The sequence below is a fragment of the Sus scrofa genome, chromosome 11, assembly GCF_000003025.6.
Source record: "Sus scrofa isolate TJ Tabasco breed Duroc chromosome 11, Sscrofa11.1, whole genome shotgun sequence".
Lineage (NCBI taxonomy): Eukaryota > Metazoa > Chordata > Mammalia > Artiodactyla > Suidae > Sus > Sus scrofa.
In genome coordinates this window covers 4,013,771-4,033,849 of record NC_010453.5, presented here as the reverse complement: position 1 = coordinate 4,033,849, position 20,079 = coordinate 4,013,771, and the positions used below count along the sequence as shown (strand labels likewise).

The window sequence follows — 20,079 nt, the reverse complement described above, 5'->3', positions numbered from 1 at the left end:
ATATGATGAGCCTAAATCCTTATCTGTTCATACACTGCCCATCAACCTTGTGAGATTGCAACTTAGAAGTCTAAATCAACTACTCAATTTGAATTTTAAATTTTAATTAAGGCTGTCATGCTAAGAAGCCCTCATCACTTAAACATTATGGGTACATAAAACACCAGATATACAGGTGTTATGGTTTTTATTATTGTATACTTTATTTTCTTAATTGCCAAAAGTCCAAAAGTTAAAAGATGCATACATACTAAAAAGGCCAGGTACCATCCCAGTAAACGAGATTAATTAGACCAGAGATTTTGGTCTAATTAATCCAAATTAGATTAATCTGGACATCTGGAATGATCCATCTTTCTGTCCCAAATATCATGTCTAGAACCTTTCTATAATCACTTTGTCTTGGACTACAAAAACTGAAGCACGGTGTTGGATTCAAGTTATATATATATTACCTGCCTACCTACTCACAGAAATCTGCAGCTTCCCACCAGGTAAATAACTTGCTTGGGCTTTGTATTTTTTGACTTTTAGGATATACCCGTCTTTTTGGTTTAACATGTAAAAGTGGTTGCACTTGACGTATGATACTCGTTAAAATTCACACAGGGATTTTAAAGGATTTCTGCTTGCATTTTGGATATTTCATATGTGATTGTCTCTGACTGGTACTCACAATTCCTGAAGTCACTGTCCAAACATGCATTAATTCTGTTTGCAAAAATTTGCATTTTTTCCTCTCATTCATGCAGTGGGCTGAGGGGCAGCATTTGTGCCAGAACTGTAGAAAGGAATACAACCATTTGTTTGAACTCAAGGAGTTTAGACTTTTAGATGGGAGCGACCTATAAATGAACAGAAAAGCGTTCTAGGTACTTAATCAGTGACTTTTTCCACTGAAAAGGAGGACAAGGGGCCTTGTTTGTTTTACTGGCTGCTGTTGTCTAATTCCTAGTGGCACTCAGTATTTCTTAAGTGAATGACTAAATGCTAAGATCGTTATACAGAGGGAGCTAAGGGAGCCCCCATAATAGGGGCCTCTGCCTAGTTTTATGTGTGGCTGGAGCGTGGGATGTCCCTTCAGAGATATCACCAAAAAATTCCTGGAAGATGGCCTATGCAGTGAGTCCCGGGAAATAAAGGAAATGAGGTAAAAGTGGCCTTGGGGGTTGCTTGGGAGTTCCCACGTGACGTTGAGGAACTTCTGGGAACAGGTTTGGGATGCCAAGAATAGACCCGTGCGCAGAGGGAAGGGCCTTGGAGACATTTCCACTTTAGTTTCTATAACAGTATGCTGACCTGTTAACAACGTGTCCTCTATTCCTGCTCCACTGGTCACTCCGGGATGCATCTGTTTGTCACCCCGCTGCTCAGCATGATGGCGGGGATGGAGCAGCTCCTCCGGGTTAAGGCGGGGATGAATAAACGAACGAACGAATGCAGAACTGCCGTGGGAGCACCGTGCCAAGACGGCGGCTTCTGGACGGCAGGGAAGTTCGGGCACCCATACAAGCTGTGCAGAGACTTAGAGGCTTAACTCGTGGTAAGGCGAGTTTGGTCAGCGTCACCTCTCAGAAATAAAACCAGAGACACGACGTGGGGACGGGGGGGGGGGGGGTCAAAGTGCATCCCCAGCGGGAAGGTGAAGAAACACTTAAGAACTGATGCGGGTTTGTAATTCCCAGGTCTGATGCGCAATAGGGGAAGGCTCCAGGCTGGGGAACTACGCGGTGCCGGGCGTAGCAGGGACAGGAGCACACCGTCGGGTTGCACTTGAGCCGGCTCAGAAACGAGCGACAGCAAAGCGCAGAGGAGGGGCTGCGGCCCGGGACTCCGCGTTCGGCGCGGGAGAGGCGGCCCGGTGACCTCCAGCGCTGCCGCGGGCCCGGGCCCGGAACGCGGGTCGCCGCCTCCTGGATCCCGCCGGACGCATTTCCAAACGCACCGGCGAGCGCCCGGCGGCGGCGGAGCGTCTCCCGTCACCCAGAGGGGGCGGCCCGGCCGTAGGGAGAGAAGGGTGGGGCCAGCCGTGCCTCCTCCAGAGCCTCCGCTCGGGCTGGACAGACCCGCTGCAGCACAGGCTTCTCTTCAGCAGACCATCAGTGGACCTGGCAGCCTCCGGAGGCGCGGATGCGAGTCCCGCCCGCCGCCCGGACACAGCCTCCGGGGCCGCACGCTTCTCTCCGAGCAGCGGGAGGACGGCCAGGTTCCCGGCGAGGTGAGCTCCGGGAACGCTCTCCGCCCACCGGCACTTCCGGGAGTTGCGGGCCCGCCCCGGCCCCGCCTCTCCTCCGATTGGCTACCTGCGCTCTAGATGGGCTGCCCTGGCTGGCGATTGGCTCCGGGGCCCCGTCGGTCACCTGCCTCCCGGTGGGAATCTAGGGCGCTAGGGGAAGCGTTAGTCGAGGCCGGGTTGGGAAGCGGTTGGTTGGGCCCGGGAGCCCCGTTTGTTTATTGAGGTGCGGCTCGTCCCTCCGCGCGGGCTTCCGTCGCAACGGCCAGGAAGGGAACCAGTATCGGGACGGAGGGCGGGGGTGGCGAGAAAGTGAAGGTTTAGAAGTCAGCTGGAGGTACCTAAGCCTGGCGACGACCGTGGGAGCGGGGTGGGAAGGCAGGCCTTTGGAGGGGAGTTGTAATCCCGGGAGCCGTGGCGGGGGGAGGAGGGGCCTCGTTTCTGTTGTGGGAGAAACTGGGCCTTGCGGGAGATTTTCGTGACCTAATTGTTCCGGGATCTGACTTTCCAGATGAGAATCCACGGGAGATTTCGCTTTGACTTTGCAGCAGCAGAGTTGGGAGACGACTAGCCATTCCTAGCCTTCAAAGAGGCAACTTACTGAATCATTTAACTCTCTTTTATTGCTTCAGATGGGCAGCTGCCAAAAAAAGCACAAACAACGGAAGGATGGATACCATTGCATATGTTAAAAGCATATTAAAAGGAAAATAAGGTATTCACTTTGATTTAATTGTGGTTTATTGTACAGGAAGCTTACCTTTTCAGGGGAAGTTCTTCGAGTTTTGAATTAAGGTAGCTTGACTTTATGAGCGCTTTCAAAATTTTAAGTTAATACAAAAATCATGTTACTACTGTACCAAGCAAATCCACCTGGCTGGTGGTGATTTAGTCCTGATGATTCTGAAAATGGAAAGAAATCTTGAGTTTTTAACTGTGTTAATTTGCGTTTGCTTGGATGGTGCTCCTAGATCTTTCCTTAAAAGAGAATGACATAGTCATCACTGTTAAAAAAAAAAAAAAAAAAAATCCTTGAAGTTGTAGAAGGTGCATGAGACTGGATAGTTGCTAACTTGTATCATAGTTTAAACCTGTAGGCTAATTTTATTTTGTGTTTAAAGTAATTTGCTTATTAACACACTGAGTCATACTTACAGCAGTTGCTTCACTGGCCACCTAGTCACTTGATCCTCCAGCCTTTATTAAGTCATGTGCTATATTACATATTCCCTTTAGTGACATACCAGACATTGTCAAGGCAGTGGTTTATTTCAGCCCAGAGCACCCCAATTAGCTGGAGAATTCTGGCCTAGAATTGGGGATGAGATCCTGGTACCTGTATTTTAAAAAATTTCCTCAAGTGAGTTGGATGTGCACTCCCAGGTGAAAACCATAGCTGCTATGACTTTAGTAAATGGTGTCTTTAAGAAATTCTAAGATATCTATGAAACATTTTTCTCCCTTGGTTTCCTTATGGTTTAAGAGTAAGCTTCTCCGAGTTTCTGTTGTGGCGCAGCAGAAATGAATCTTACTAGTATCCATGAGGACTCGGGTTCGATCCCTGGCCTTGCTCAGTGGATCAGGGATCTGGCGTTGCTGTGGCTGTGGTGTAGGCTGGCGGCTGCAGCTCCGATTGACCCCTAGCCTGGGAACCTCTATCCGCTGTGGGTGCAGCCCTTAAATAAAAAAAAAAAGGGTTCTCAGGAATGACATTTCCATATAATTCAAAAGCAGTGTAGCGGTGTTTGCCTAGGCAGGATGGAAGGGAAGTTTCACTGGTACTCAGAAACCTCTGGGACAAGGTTTCATCTGGGGAGACCCAACAGCTCTGATTCTGATGTGCTTTCAGGGCTCCCAGAGCTGTGCATGGAGATTGTTTCTTGTTAGGTTTAAGAGAGTGCAACCCCAAAACCATTCAGCAGATATAATTGGCTAAATTATTTTTACCTTAACAAAGTGCAGGGGCGGTGCTATTACTTGTATGAACTTTATTTTGGAAAGAATACCCCTGCTGGAAATACACGTGATACCCTTCCAACACCCAGTAGCCGTTTGCTTATTAGGTAAAGAATGTGCATAGTTTAAGCTTAAAATTTGTAGGCGAACATGAAGTATCCAGAGGTTGAAACATCCGTGAGGGCTTGTAGAGGAGAGCCAGGAGGTCAAAGAGTGAGATAATCACTTTGGTTTTCAGGTATGGGAAACGTGTGCCGAAACCAAACCTAGGCTGCCTTAGCTGATGACTGGGGAAGAGAAGTTGGTCCATTTGCGTTGTGTCTCCCAGGAGCTGTTTTTCATTTTTCATTTTTTTTTTTTTTTTTAGGGCCGCACTTGCGGCACATGGAAGTTCCCAGGCTAGGGGTCCAATCTGAGCTACAGCCGCCGGCCTACGCCACAGCCAGAGCAACACTGGATGTGAGCTGGGTCTGTGACCTACACCACAGCTCACCGCAACACCGGATCCTCAACCCACTGAGTGAGGCCAGGGATCCAGCCTGCATCCTCATGGTCCCCAGTCAGATTCATTTCGCCGCACCATGACGGGAACTCCGGTTTTTCATTTTATATGTAAGTTCTTCACTGCGAGATTTGCCATACGAAGTACTGGAGTAGTGGGTAAAAGTTTTGAATGAAAATTTTAAAAGGACACGTTAAAACAGGAAGCCATGTGTAGTCCATGGCTAACACCTTGACTTGTGTATGTCTTGTCTGAACACAAAGCCAGGGGTCTCAGCATGAATCAGGCTAGGTCTAGATCAGACGGTGGTGAGGAAGAAAGCTCATCTCGAGACCAGAATCATCAGGAAAATGAGAGAAGGTGGCAGCAGGAGCGTCTCCGTCGAGAAGAAGCCTACTATCAGTTCATGAATGACCTCAGTGACGAAGACTATCGGCTGATGAGAGACCATGACCTCTTAGGCACCCCCGGTAAGAGATGGGGAAAAGAGGAAATGCCTTTTTTTTTTTTTTTGTCTTTTTGTCTTTTTCCAGGGCCACACCTGCGGCATATGGAGGTTCCCAGGCTAAGGGTCTAATCGGAGCAGTCGCCGCCGGCCTACACCACAGCCGCAGCCACACCAGATCCAAGCCACGTCTGTGACCTACACCCCAGTTCACAGCAACACCGGATCCTTAGCCCATTGAGCAAGGCCAGGGATCGAACCTGTGTCCTCATGGATGCTATTCAGGTTCATTACTGCTGAGCCACAAAGGAACCCCTAAGGAGGTTTTTTTTACCCCATCTGCTTCTCCCCAAATAAAGTGTACAGTTTTTGTGACTTTAAGAGCTTTTTAACCTAACAACACAGAAAATCACTGGCTTATTTCTGTATTTTATAAGTCGGTAAGAATATTGGACATAAAGCACAGTTATACAAGAGTCAACTAACCAACAGTTTAATGTACATAGTAGTGTCAGATATTTACAGATGTGGTCATGTTTCTCTTAAGTAATATTTGTACAAATATTATTTACTTAAAACCTAATTCTAACTCATTTGAGGTATTATTTATTTGGTTGAATTAATAACTCCCAAAAGTCCAATGTGCTCCATAAATTTTTTACACAGTAATTTCACAGAGGAACTAATTGAAACATATATCTGTGTATTGTACATTGATTATCCATATAAGTAAAATTCAAGTGAAGATTTGACGTCTTCTCTAGAAATACTCCCTTCTTAATTTCTTTTTAATGCTGACAAAAATTCACAGAAGTATAGATTACTAAGTGTATTAACTGGGAGCACTTTATTATTCAAATTAAATCTTATTTTAATTTTAATAAAACATTAATAAATGAAACAATGAAAATGATGCATATTTGCATCACACTTTTTTTTTTCTCTTTTGTCCTTTTTAGGCTGCACCTGCAGCATATGGCGGTTCCCAGGCTAGGGGTCCAATTGGAGCCTTAGCCACCAGCCTGCCACAGCCACAGCAATGCCAGATCCGAGCCGAGTCTGTGATCTACAGCACAACTCACGGCAATGCCAGATTCTTAACTCAGTGAGTGAGGCCAGGGATTGAACCTGCAACCTCATGGTTCCTAGTTGCATTCGTTTCCACTGCACCACGACGGGAACTGCAGCATCAAACATTTTTAACTGTCTTCAATTTACAGAACATGAAAACAATGTGATTTTTTTTCCTACAGATTGCTAAGATTAGGCTTACCCTTTGCGAGTTTTCATAGAACTTAGTAATTTACAAATTTTACTTTCAGTGAGCAATTTTCCCTTATTTTAGGAGAAATAACATCAGAAGAATTACAGCAGCGGTTAGATGGCCTCAAGGAACGTCTAGCATCTCAGCCTGACTTGAGAAATGGGACAAACAGCAGAGGTACTGTGCATTCCTTGCTGTAAGGAACCGTTTTGAACCGGTTTGATTGGAGCAGCTGAAGAAGCGAACTTAGAGGATCTTGTCCAGTGTTTGTTTTTAACGTGTTCCAGATGTAATGTGATATTCAGATAGTATGTACATAGCCAATGCAAAGCAGTCCAGTTAGGCAGCCCAGGACAGGGGTTGCACGTAAAGATAGCATAACTCAGGGATCTCCTGCATATGAAACGGTGTACAGCTAATCACCAGCAGAGTTCTTTTTCATCTTAGAGCCTACAGAATGCTTTTTTTTTTTTGGCTTTTTAGGGTCGCACGGCATATGGAAGTTCCCAGGCTAGAGGTGGAATCAGAGCTCCAGCTGCTGGCCTACACCACAGCCACAGCAACTCGGGATCTGAGCCTCATCTGCGACCCATACCACAGCCCATGGCAATGCCGAATATTTAATCCACTGAGCGAGGCCAGGGATCAAACCTGTGTCCTCCTGGATGCTAGTCAGATTCGTTTCCACTGAGCCACGATGGGAACTCCCCACACTGCTTTTTTAAAAGTTAAGGTAACTAAACTTTGCCTTGTTTTGTTTTTGTGTTTGTTGTGTCATTTACCAAACAAATGCTAAGTCGAAATATAAGAAGTTCTTATAAAAGACAAATTGCTTTGTTAAAAAAAGCTCAGAGTAAACAGAAGTATACAGGGTTAAAAGGAAAGCCAACTTTGATGTCTCTCTTAGCGGTTCCACTTCCTTTCCCAGAGGGATTTGTTAGCCGTTTCACGTGTTGCATCAGGATCGTTGTGTTAGGGTGAAGACTGTTAAAAAACCCCCATATTGCATTGGCTCAAGGCAGAAGTTTCTTTTTCGTGTTGGCAGTTCGGGGACGATTCACTTGACTCCATAAGTCCTTCTGGCCGCCCCCCACCCCCTCCAAGCCAGCAGAGCGCTGGGACAGCCGCACTGTCCAGTGCAGTAGCTACTGGCCCCATGGGACTATTTAAATTTAATAAAATCTAAATTCATGTCCTCAGCCAAATTATCCACATCCGGTCATTTAATAGTCACACGTGGTGAGGGCATTGGTATCGAACAGCCCAGATACAGAACCGCAGTTCCAAGCAGGTTTTTGAGACCCTGCCGCTCCAGGGTGGTGGTCGCCTGATCAAGCTAAGTCGCAACCACATCTGGGTTCCAGCCAGCAGTTCTGGGTTCCGGAGGGAGGTCCTGAAAGTGAGATCTGTCACCTTGACTCCCATTCCATTGTTGGGAACTTAGCGACACGGCCACGCCCAGCTGCCAGCCTGTTCACAGGACCTTTTTGACACTTTCCCTGGAAGAGGGTGGGACAGGTTTTGTTGGATAGCCAGCGGCCTCTTTCTCACACGCAGCATCACTGCGTTCTAGTAATTAAGGAAGTGGCATTTAGAGTGACTTATTGTTTACCTGCCCTTTCCTCATATCCCGTACAAATTAAAATGGAACGTGAATGGTAGCCCTTTTTCTGCTTTATATTGAGATATGTAAATTGTACTCTGTTGGTATAGCTGATCCTGTGAATGTGTTTTAATGGAAACGCTGCTCATCACAGGTGAAATAGCTCATCCTCTAGACTGTGGCTAAAGCCGCTGTTTATTTTACAGATACCAGCAGCCGGTTAACAGGTTTAACTTTAACATTTAAAAGCATTTTTTAAAATGAGAGATTGCACTAATGAAATAAAATCAAAGCAATCTCATTTAACAACGGTTTATGAGTAGAGCAGACTTTAAGGGTAAAGTCTGTATAGTTAATGTGCATTAGAACACTTTTCAGTGAGTTTTGCACTTTATATAATCCACTGGTTAAAAACGGAAAATGGGAGTTCCCGTCGTGGCGCAGTGGTTAACGAATCTGACTAGGAACCATGAGGTTGCGGGTTCGGTCCCTGGCCTTGCTCAGTGGGTTAATGATTGCCGTGAGCTGTGGTGTAGGTGCGGCTCTGGCGTAGGGTGGCAGCTACAGCTCTGATTAGACCCCTAGCCTGGGAACCTCCATATGCCACGGGAGCGGCTCTAGAAAAGGCAAAAAGACAAAAAAGAAATAAAAAAAAAACCCTGAAAACTTAAGCTTCCCACAGTAGCACTGTCACAGTTAGAGAAATTTATTAGGGGGACATTTATTTCTAAACTGATTCATTCAAAAATATTGAGAGTCTAATTTGTACCAAATACTGTTGTAGAGGTTGGGATAAATAAAACAAGACAAAACTCTTTGTTTTCATTGAGCTCGCATTTTAAATGAACCGCAAATGTATTTATTCATCACATTATATGTAACGGCCAGCTTGTACTGAGTACTTCCTGTGTGCCAGATAATGGGCCGATCATTTTATACACAGTGTCGTATTTTATCCTCATGATGAGCCTTTGGGCATCTTTACTGTCACTTCCCATTTACAGATAAGGATACAGCCATTGGGTTTTTTGTTTTTTGTTTTTTGTTTTTTTTAGGGCCGCACCTGCGGCATATGGAGGTTCCCAGGCTAGGGGTCGAATTGGAGCTATAGCTGCCGGCCTACACCACAGCCACAGTGGTGCTGGATCTTTAATCCACTGAGCAAAGCCAGGGATCGAACTCACATCCTCATGGATACTAGCTGGGTTCGTTAACCACTGAGCCACGATGGGAACTCCTGCCATCAGCTATCGAGATCTTAAGTAACATGCGTAAAGTCTCCCATCTTCATAAAAGACATACTGTAGTTCTGATGCTGAGTCATAAAGCCAGGGTTCCTTGAGTTGTCCATTTTTGACAGTTGCTGAGAAACGGGATAGAATTCTTAAGGTTACCAAAATACCTAGTTATAACAGTGATTGCTTTATCCTTACCAAAAGGGTCCGACAGATTCAGGGTCTCTGTTTTGTCATTGTATTTTATTGATATTACCATATGAACAAAGCAATTTAAATGCATACAGTTTTGATATTGGATGTGTTTCTCATGTGCCTTAATATTTTGCCAGTGACAGGCATATGGAGAGCAAGTGTCAAGATTTCTTCACGCCTTTGCACAAATACTGTTTAAAATTTTATAATTTTGGAGTTCCCGTCGTGGCGCAGTGGTTAACGAATCCGACTAGGAACCATGAGGTTGCGGGTTCGATCCCTGCCCTTGCTCAGTGGGTTAATGATCCGGCATTGCCGTGAGCTGTGGTGTAGGTCACAGACACGGCTCGGATCCCATGTTGCTGTGGCTCTGGCGTAGGCCAGTGGCTACAGCTCCGATTCCACCCCTAGCCTGGGAACCTCCATATGCCGCGGGAGCGGCCCAAGAAATAGCAACAACAACAAAAGACAAAAAAAAAAAAATTTTATAATTTTAATGCACATATAATGTGTATTATAGTATGCTCATAGTATATACCTTTCTTTTAGAAGGATCAATCCGTGGCCCTGTGCAGTGGGTTAAAGGATCCTGCGTTGCTGTAGGTGCAGCATAGGTCACGGCTGCAGTTCACCTTCAGTCCCCGACCAGGGAACTTCCATACGCCACAGGGGCGGCCCGAAAAATAAAACGAAAATTTAAAAAAATACAGAAAGTTCAATTTTTGGCCGTTTTTCATTCGTTGAGGTGCACAGGTGTTCTGGACTCCCATTTAATAAAAACTCTTTATCTTACAAGCTTTCAGTAACATTCTAAGCGCAGATGACCGGGATGGACCCTCAGTTGGTTTGGTTGCTTTGCAGACTCGGGAGTCCCTCGCGAAGGTTCGAACGAAGATCCCCTGCTGGAATGGCTGAACACCTTTCGTCGCTCGGGCAACGCGACTCGAAGCGGCCAGAGCGGGAACCAGAGCTGGCGAGCCGTGAGTCGAACAAACCCCCACAGCGGAGATTTTCGGTTCAGTCTGGAGATCCACATAAACCACGAGAACAGAGGCCTGGAGATGGACGGCGAGGACGCGCCGGGCCTGCCCCTGTCGGCTGTCGGCCGAGAGCCCAGGCCAGACCGGGACGGGCAGCGGCGAGCCAGCAGTCCCGTGGCCCGGCGGACGAGAAGCCACGCTGCGGGCGCGGGCGCTGGCGCGGGCGGTGGCGCCACCCCTCCGAGGACTAGGCGTGGCTCGAGGGGCCGGAATCCCGTAGAAGGACCTCTGGCGGCCTCGGGAAGACTCCGAACCGGGGCTGGGGGCCCGAGTCGGGGCGCGCCTCGTGCGGGTTTCGCGGGGCCGCCCGCGGCGGGGGCGCCCAGGCCGAGGGAGGGGCAGCGCTTCGGAGCCGCCCACGTGTGGGAGCTCGGGGCCGGAAGCAATGTCACGGTGCGGAACACAAACCAGAGACTGGAGCCCATAAGGCTGCGCTCCGCCGGCACCAGTCGCAGCCGCTCCCCGATCCGCAGGCAGAGCGGCCCGGTCCGTCCCACTCCCCAGAGCGAGCGTAGACCCTTGGAGCAAAGCGTTGGGCGGTCGGTGAGGAGGCGAGGTGTAACTCGGGTCTTCTTGCAGCAAGACAGAGACCGCAGGGGCACCGCGTACACCTGGTTCTCCAACTCCAGACTCATGTCCAGAATCACCCTGGAGGAGGAAGAGCCCAGCCGGTCCCCCCCGGCCGCCGCCCGGCGCCCTCCGACCATCACCCTGGACCTGCAAGTGAGACGGCTCCGCCCCGGAGAGGCCAGAGACCGGGACAGCATCGCCCACAGGACTCGGTCCAGGGTGGGGCTGGCGGAGAACGCGGTCACTCTGGAGAGCGGCGGCGGGGGCTTCCGCCGCACCATCTCGCGCCTGGAGCGCTCGGGGATGCGCACCTACGTGAGCACCATCACCGTGCCCCTGCGCAGGCTGGCCGGCACCCAGCGCCTCGAACCGTCCTCGGCGGTGCTGCGGTCCATTTTGAGGCAGATCATGACCGGGCTTGGCGAGCTGAGTTCTCTGATGGAGGCCGAGGCGGAGGCCGAGGGGCCGGGAGACGCTCAGCACCTGCCCCCGACACCCTCCGGCGCCAGGCGCCCGGGCGCGGGGAGGGCGGGCAGCCAGCGCCGGGCCGCCGCTTCCTCTCCCGGCAGGCGGGCCCGCAGCCGCGAGGGCAGGGCCGCCAGGCCGGGGCCACATTCCAGTACCTTGGTTGAAACAGGGATGCTCCCCATCCTTCGCCTGGCTCACTTCTTCCTGCTGAACGAAGCGGACGGGGCCGAGCGCATCCGCGGCTTAACCAAAGAGCAGATCGACAATCTGTCCACCCGGCACTATGAGCACAGCGGGCGCGACAGCGACCTCGCCAGAATCTGCAGCGTTTGCATCAGTGACTACGTAACTGGAAACAAGCTCAGGCAGCTTCCTTGCATGCACGAATTTCACATCCACTGTATTGACCGGTGGCTCTCAGAGAATTGCACGTGTCCCATCTGCCGGCAGCCTGTCCTAGGGTCCAGCACAGCAGACGATGGCTGACGTGGTGGGGCTGCTCCAATACCGCATCTTAGGAGAGCTGAGTGGTCAGGCATTCTGCTGTTGAATTATTTGTGATGAGCTAACCAGGATGAAAAAATAACAGATTATTCTAGTTTGAACTATTTTTTTGTGTGCTTTTTTTAACTTGTTAAAAAGAGAAAATTTATAAAAGATTTAAAATGCACATGTTATAGTATCCTGAAAGTACAGAATAGTTAATATGGCTAGAACCAAATAACCTTTAACATGTTTTTATTTTGGTAATTTTGTCATGCTGAGCACTTTTGTATATGCACAAAGGCAGTAGGTTAAAAATCGATATTCTTTCTGTGAAGAGTAAAGGAGACTTTGCTTAGACTTTCACGTTCCATAGGCTTCAGGCCATGTCCAGACCTTGGGGCCTAAGTGAGCCTTTCTTTAACTTTTTATTCTAAGGGCAGGATCTTTTCATGGAAGAGTATTAGGCTGAATGTTTGCTAAATGCATTTAAGTTACTTGAAACGTTAAATTTAATATGCAGCATATCATATGTGTCTATAGATATAGGTATATAATTTTAAGGTTAAAATATTCAGTCTAAAAATTACCAGTTTGGTTCTTATTGAAACTTTTGGGCTATTACTGCATATGGCACCGTGTTTAATATTTACAGGATCATCTCTGGGAGGAAGTGAATTAATAGATATTTAAAGATAATTTATGAAGCGTCTCTGACAATCTGACTTCTTAGACAGCAAGCAATATATAACACTGAACAAGTTATTTCTTTTCTCAGAAATGGAACATGGACGTTTTAGGATGTAGAGATTATTTAACTTGAGTTCTGCTTTTCTGTGACTTTTTTGAAAGTGCAATTTTTTGGATTATGTTCAGTAAGATATACAGTATGCATGGTTTCTCAGATTTAGTTTAAAATATAAAACAAGTGTCTATAAAGATTCAAAAGCATAGATAATATGTTTAAGTTCACTTGGAGACCAAAAACTCCAAATAAAAGAAACAAACAAAGAAACACCTTAAGAGAATGTAGAATTTATATGAACACAAAGTATGTGTTGAAGATTTGTCTCCATCAATAAATGCTGAAACGCGTGAACGGTCCTTCTCTGTTGGTCCCCTGCGGTTTATGTGCCAAAGGAAGCAGTTCTTTCACACCTTCTCGGTACCAGGCGGGGCGACAGGTGTCGAGGTTTGCTAGAGGACAAACAAGAGTCCCTCTCTTCACAGGAAAGGCACACTTGCTCTTTGAAATTGAAACTCAGTTGATAAAATTGTTTTGAAGAAATGGCACAGCGTCCTGTGGTCACACTGCTTTTGGACAAAATCACAAGAACAAATACCTCGCGGCCGATTCTGTGAGATTTGGGTATATCTCAGGATTCAGTTTTCTTCCTGCTGAGTGACTATGTGTAGTTCACGCCGTAGGAGGCGCACACAGGAGTTGCTGGGCAGTGCCTGCCGTTAGCACCCGGAGTGAGAGGTTTTAGTATGGGAGGTGACTTTGCAGTCAATGGTTTCTGTTGGTCATTTATGAGACATAGGACTGGGAGGTTTTTTTTTTTTTTTTTAATTGTTTTTGACCTTTTTAGGGTGGCATCCGTGGCAAATGCATGTTCCCAGGCTAGGGGCCCAATCGGAGCTGTGGCCACTGGCCTACACCACAGCCACAGCAACGCCGGATCCTTCACCCACGAAGCGAGGCCAGGGATCAAACCTGGGTCCTCATGGATGCTAATCAGTTTCGTTTCCGCTGCGCCACGACAGGAACTCCGGACTGGGAGGTGTGATTTGAAGACTTTAAATACCAGACTGAGGAATGTTTATTTTACAGATCTTAAGTGTCTCTTGATAAATTTTAGTGGCACCTGGTAAGAGCATTTTTCCTGTTGCAAGATTGGGGTGGCACAGGGTTCAGAATGCAGTGGAGGGAGCCGCAAAGCAAAAGCTAATGAAGGAGCTATTGTGACTCATTGTCAGTTATCATCTGACCCAGGGCGATGGCAGCGGAACTGCAAAGGAAGAAAAGGGTCTAAAAATGTTGGAAAACAAAACCATTGTTTGGTTTCTGGTTGAGAGGGTCGTGTTGACAGATGGAGAGCCTCCTGAGGGGAGGAGCGGGGAAGGGGACCAGTTACCAGCTCTGCCACTTTAGACATCTGTCTGAGATGTTGCCGTATTCACCTGTCGCACTCACTTTAGTGTCACCATTTGTCCCCAATATGACAAGAGACTAAATCCAGCAGCAGTTACTGCTTCTCTGGAATCTTCCTCAGGAAGTTCTACCTCCCCTGGCGTGATGAGTTAGGAAAGTCAAGGGGAGAACAGAAAAAAGGGGAAATGAAACCAGCAGGGGTAGAGATGCAACCAAAGCACCTTGACCCTCAGTCGTTTGTAAGGCATGGGAGGACCAGCACGTGGAGAGAGCCCGCACAGGATGGGGAATGGAATGAGAGTGGGTGCTGCCTGGACAGTTCCCTGAAAGCAGCAGGAACGTTTAAGGAATTTTCTAAATAGGTATCCTGGCTGGGCACAAAGAAATGTTTTTTCAATGTTTTCATTCATCTCCCCATAAACAAGACTGGTGACAAAGACAAAGGCTCATGATCTATTTCCAGCTTCTACTTGGCAATGATTGTCCTTTTGTGCTTCCACTACAGAAAGGAACAAATCGTTTAAAATTCTTCATTTGAATCTCATGTTCCATATCCCGTCCTTGGAGCTTGTTCTGTAGAGTGTGGTTCTTTCTTGCAAACTTCTGTTTCTAAACTGTCAGCTTCCCAGCTGCTTTCCAATGTAGTACATCGTTTTACCTGCTTTTCCTTGTATCCCTGAATTCTGTAATTTCTTGTTTGCTTTTGCCTCACCCATGGCATATGGAGGTTTCCCAGGCTAGGGGACGAATCAGAGCTACAGCTGCCAGCCTATGCCGCAGCCACAGCAATGCAGAATCCGAGCTGCGTCTGCGACCTACAGCACAGCTCATGGCAACGCCGGACCCTTAACCCACTGAGCGAGGCCAGGGATCGAACCCACAACCTCAAGGTGCCTAGTCAGATTCGTTTCCGCTGCGCCACGACGCAACTCCGAGTTCTGTAATTTCAACTAGCTCTGGTCCTAGTATGACCTGTATTTGATTATCTTTCATTCACTTTTAGGTGATTTTTCCTTTCGTATTGAACATCAATTCATAATCGAAACCTCCCATGACCTTGAAGTGTCATTGCCACCCGACGTGGTAGGCCGCGGAGGTTAGAGAGTCGGTCACGGGGCCACAGGCCTCCTGGAGAAGCAGGAATGCCGAGGGAAGTTTTCCGTCCTCAAGGCAGTTCTGTAACTAACGCTCTTCTATCCCGTCTTGGTTTCCACATGCAAGTCCAGCTCTGCTGTCTCAAGAACAAAGAGAGGAGTTTCCTTCGTGGCTCAGTGGTTAACGAATCCGACTAGGAACCATGAGGTTGCGGGTTCGGTCCCTGGCCTTGCTCAGCGGGTTCAGGATCCGGCGTTGCTGTGAGCTGTGGTGTCGGTCGCAGACGTGGCTCGGATCCCGCGTGGCTGTGGCTCTGGTGTAGGCCAGTGGCTACATCTCCGATTCGACCCCTGGCCTGGGAACCTCCATATGCCGTGGGAGCGGCCCTAGAAATGGCAGAAAGACAAAAAAAAAGAAAGAAAGAATGAAGAGAGAAGGGCTGCTCCTGACAGATTTAAAACAATTCATCAGGACGCGTCCAGGAAAGGGATAACGAGGCATCAAAGATGCTGCATCAAGGCTCAGAAGCAGGCTGAGGCTGAGGCGCTTTCCTGGCCGTGACCGTCCCACAAGCCCTTACCGTGAGCTGCTCATCGTCCCGCGTCTCTCCCTTAGAATGATCTCTGGCCTGAAGTGGGAGAAGTTGTGATGATGCAAGTTCACTCCCGGGCCTGGGAACTGCTGCAGGCGTGGCCAGAAGATGAAAGGAAGGGCTGCCAAGGGACGGAGAGCCTGGACGCCTGCCTCCTTGCTCACGGCCGGCCGACCAGCCCGCATCCTTGGGAATCCTCACCAGTTCTCTCTCGTGTCGTGGAGGGCTGTCCTCACGTCTCCCGTTGACGGTCCCTCGTCCCTCAGGTGGCCTGGCCCTCCTCCCGTTGCCGGGCTCTCTGCAAGTGCATTTGGGCGGGCCCCATGTCTCTGTCCTCACTGTTCTTACAGTAACAAGATCTTTCTGTTTTGGCGTCTGTCCACCTCTTGCGACCTCCTCTTCTCCCATTTCAGGTCCCTCGTGGGGACTGACCTTGCCCTTCGACTTCCAAGTTCACGCCCCTGCAGTCCTCTCATCTGATTAATTCTTGTTTATCCTTGAACCCTCACCCCAGTGTCACACCTGCAAGTCCGCCTCTTGTTTCGTCCCCCGGACCTGTGTTCCTCTTAGGGGCCCATGAAAGTGTTTTACTCTCTTAAAATAAGCAAAAAAAAAAAAAAAAAAAAAAGTATATATATATTTAAATATGATGCAACCTTTATCATATTTAGCTTAATCCCAACACAGGAGTAGAATATAATTTGGATAATTGCTTTGGAGGAAGGGGTCCGTCAAGGGAGCAGTGCTGAGAGCCTGAAGTCGCATGTGGACCCTGTCACTTCGCACTTGGGGGCTTCAGTTAGACTGTGTCTTCTCCTTGAAGTTCTGCTCAGCCCCTGACATGATGCCTGCTACACAATGGCTCATTCAATGTGTATTTAATAAGCGGTGCATCAAGGTTTCGGTGTGTAGGTAAGACACTGGCTTACAAATAGCTGATACATTAAAAGCTCATTTGTAGGATTTTTATTTTTTGAAATAATATCATACATTAATGGTCTGAGGTAAGAGGGAGAAGACTCCCAGGCCAGCCGGCAAAAATTTACTTTACCCAGAATGTTCCGGAAATACGACAAGTATAGTCAAAAGCCGAAAAACCCATTGCTCCTGAAAGTTAATAAACAAAACAGAGCAAGAGTGAAACTGAAGAAATACTTAACAAAATGTATATTGGGAGTTCCCATTGTGGCTCAGTGGTAATGAACCCGACTAGGAACCACGAGGTTGCAGGTTCGATCCCTGGCCTTGCTCAGTAGGTTAAGGATCCTGCGTTGCCATGAGCTGTGGTGTAGGTTGCTGATGCAGCTTGGATCTGGTGTTGCTGTGGCTGTGGCGTAGGTTGGAGATGTGGCTCGGATCTGGCATTGCTGTGGCTGTGGCGTAGGCTGGCAGGTGCAGCTCCGATTCGACCCATAGCCTGGGAACTGCCATATGCCCGCAGGTGCGGCCCTAAAAAGACAAAAAAAACCCTCAAAAGTATCTTGAATGTCAGCACTTGAGACAGGAAGGCTTCCTTCTGCTGTTCTCACACTGCTCTCCCCTCACCGGCTGGGGCCAGCGCTGTGTTCTCTGAACCACTGCGACTAAACCAGGTCCGCGTCTAGCTCTGCCACCGTGCTTGGAGAATGGTGCCTTCGTTGTGTGTGTCCTGCCCTCTTTGTCCCTCCCTGCTGCCCTCAACCTCTCCACTGATGCCCCCCCCCCAACCACGGAGGGGGAGAGGCACCCCCAGACTAACAGGGGCGGACCCTGGTGCCCATAGTGCCTGCAAGAGAAGCACTCAGCTGTGAGGGAGAGGAGCCTGGGAGCCTGGTGGTGCCCCTATGTCAGCAGAGGGTAACCCCCTTACAGTGTAGTTCTGAATGCGCCTCAGCATGAACTGTATTCGGATGTTTTTGGCAAAGAAAAAGGATTCAGGTTTCACCTTAGAGGGTGTGTATTCTGCATGACTGTTTGATGGGAAAGCTGTTTGTGTCTTGGGAGCCGATGTTACTAACACCTTCATGCGACAACACCACGAAGCTCTTCGTGTGCCCGGGTGAGAAAGGAGTGAACTTGTCTTGATCGAGCCCATGGTACAATTACCTTGTCCCCCCACGCAACGTGCTAAGTCCAGAACGCAGGAGAAACAAATAACCTTGACCCCTTGACACACGGAGAGGTTTAATCTCGGCGATTTTATAGTGTTGACTCCCAACACCCACAGTCTTGTTGGTGACCTGGAGAGCTTCAGTAGTTTCCCAGGTCACATGGGTGGTTAGAAGCAAGGCCACATCGCCTTGTAAGGTCTGAAAATGCCTTACTTTGTTCATTCAAAGACTTGGTCACAGTTCTGCCCCCCTGTGTTCATCATCAAAAGATGGCTAACTGGGAGTTCCCGCGGTGGCTCAGGGGTAACGACCCCAACTAATAGCCATGAAGATGCAGGTGGGATCCCTGGGCTCGCTCTGTGGGTTGAGGACCTGACGTTGCCGTGAGCTGTGGTGCAGGTTGCACACGTGGCTCTGCTTTGACCCCTCACCCAGGAAATGCCATATGCCGCAAGTGCGGCCCTAGAAAGCAAAAACAAACAAAGAAGTTTGTCTAACCTTTGGTCTTACAAGGCTAATGATTCCGCTCAGTAAAGGGAAAAACCTCTTCTAACCTTTTCAGGATGAATGTTCTGAGCCCTGGGCTGGCTCTTTAGGACTTTGGGGAGATTTGAGCTCATTGGTCAGGTTGCTGCAGGGATTCAGTTCAGTTCCCAAGGTGTTCCTCCAATCTGCAGCCTTCTGTTACGAATGAGTCTCTATTCACTTTTGCAATGATAGGTGTGTGTGTGTGTGTGTGTGTGTGTGTGTGTGTGTGTGTGTGTGTGTGTGTTTTGCTGTACCTTTGGCATGCAGAAGTTCTCAGACCAGGGATGGAACCCAACCCATAGTGGTGACATTGCCTGCTGAGCACCAGAAAACTTAATAAACTAATAAAATTAATAAACTAGGAACCTTTCACCTCTGTTACAGTTAAGCCCAAAATACAGGCCCATAGAATTTCAGACCCAGGAGACGAACAGTCTTCCAAGGGCATTCTCTGTGGGCCCCCGAGAACCTGCACTTCAGGTTTCTCTGTTAATTGCCAAGCTTGCTTATTTTTTTAGGGCTGCCCCCAAGGCACATAGAAGTTCTCAGGCTAAGAGTGGCATCAGAGCTGCAGCTACTGGCCTACACCACAGCCACAGCCACAGCCACACCATATCCCAGCCTCATCTGTGATCTACACTGCAGCTCACAGCAATGCCGGATCCTTAAGCCACTGAGCAAGGCTAGGGATTGAACCTGCATCTTCATGGATAATGGTCGGGTTCTTAACCCACTGAGCCACAATGGGAGCTCCTGTCAAGCCTACTTTTAAAGACAAAAGCCATTATTTTTCTCTTTCATGACACACTCGATAGTATGTCTGTTGGGGTCCCTGAGAAACAGACACCAAGACAGGATTACACATACAAGACTTTACTGGGAAACACCTGTCGGGGGTAAGGGGGGGGGCGGGAGAAGGTGAGCATTCCCAGGCTCTGATGCAGGTGTGACACCTGAGAAAGGAGGGGAGGAAGGAGGCTGCGGAGGCGGAGCTGCAGCCTGCCGGGCAGTTCTGAGCACCTCAGTGATGGTGGAGCCCCCACCGGGTGGGAATAGCCTGGGGTCAGTACCGGCTCAGGCCCGTCACCAGCAGGGGCAGCTGGGAAGCAAGGCCTGGGCCCGCGTGTCTTAGTGGGCCCCAAGGTGTGACAACGGGGGGCTGCCTGTCGGGCAATTGTGCCCCCACCGCAGTTTCTCTTGAGCGGCCCTGCGTGACCACCACGACTCTGTAGCATCTTTCATTCCAGAGACAGTCACAGTTTGATCCTGGTTCACTGTGAATCCGAGGATGCGCTCCAAACCCAGCTGTAACCACTTTCTATGCCTTGCTCCCAGCAGCCCTCAGGCAGGTTAACCGGGTAAGCGCCGAGATGGACTATTTTAACAACGGTACAGGCGGCTTCTTATCTCGTCTCCGGATGGGGCTCCAATTAGCGTTCCCTTTCTCAGCTCACATCCCCTTCCTCCTTTCACTCTCCGCCCAGAAGCCTCTGAAGGTCTGCCAAGCCCCTCTGCCAAGGCCCAGAAGTGCAGCCTGTGTGCTCCTCCAATAGCATATGCCCTCTGAGGGGCGATCCACAGCGGCGACGGGGAACACAGACCGGGGTGACAGGTGTCGGCTCAGG

At 48.8% G+C, this 20,079-nt stretch overlaps 1 protein-coding gene across 5 annotated transcripts; it reads left to right on the top strand.

Moving 5' to 3' along the window:
* RNF6 (ring finger protein 6) lies at nucleotides 810–13,098 on the top strand. 5 transcript variants are annotated; one of them, XM_021065493.1, is made up of 6 exons: nucleotides 810–1,543; nucleotides 1,686–2,218; nucleotides 2,866–2,948; nucleotides 4,955–5,161; nucleotides 6,482–6,577; nucleotides 10,295–13,098. In XM_021065493.1, the coding sequence occupies exons 4-6, from the start codon at nucleotides 4,969–4,971 to the stop codon at nucleotides 11,995–11,997; spliced, it is 1,992 nt and encodes a 663-aa protein (XP_020921152.1). In that variant the 5' UTR covers nucleotides 810–1,543; nucleotides 1,686–2,218; nucleotides 2,866–2,948; nucleotides 4,955–4,968; the 3' UTR covers nucleotides 11,998–13,098. The 5 variants fall into 5 exon arrangements, with proteins under 5 accessions (XP_020921152.1, XP_020921153.1, XP_020921155.1 ...); XM_021065494.1 differs by having other exon boundaries at nucleotides 810–2,218; XM_021065496.1 differs by lacking the exons at nucleotides 810–1,543; nucleotides 1,686–2,218 and adding an exon at nucleotides 2,286–2,370.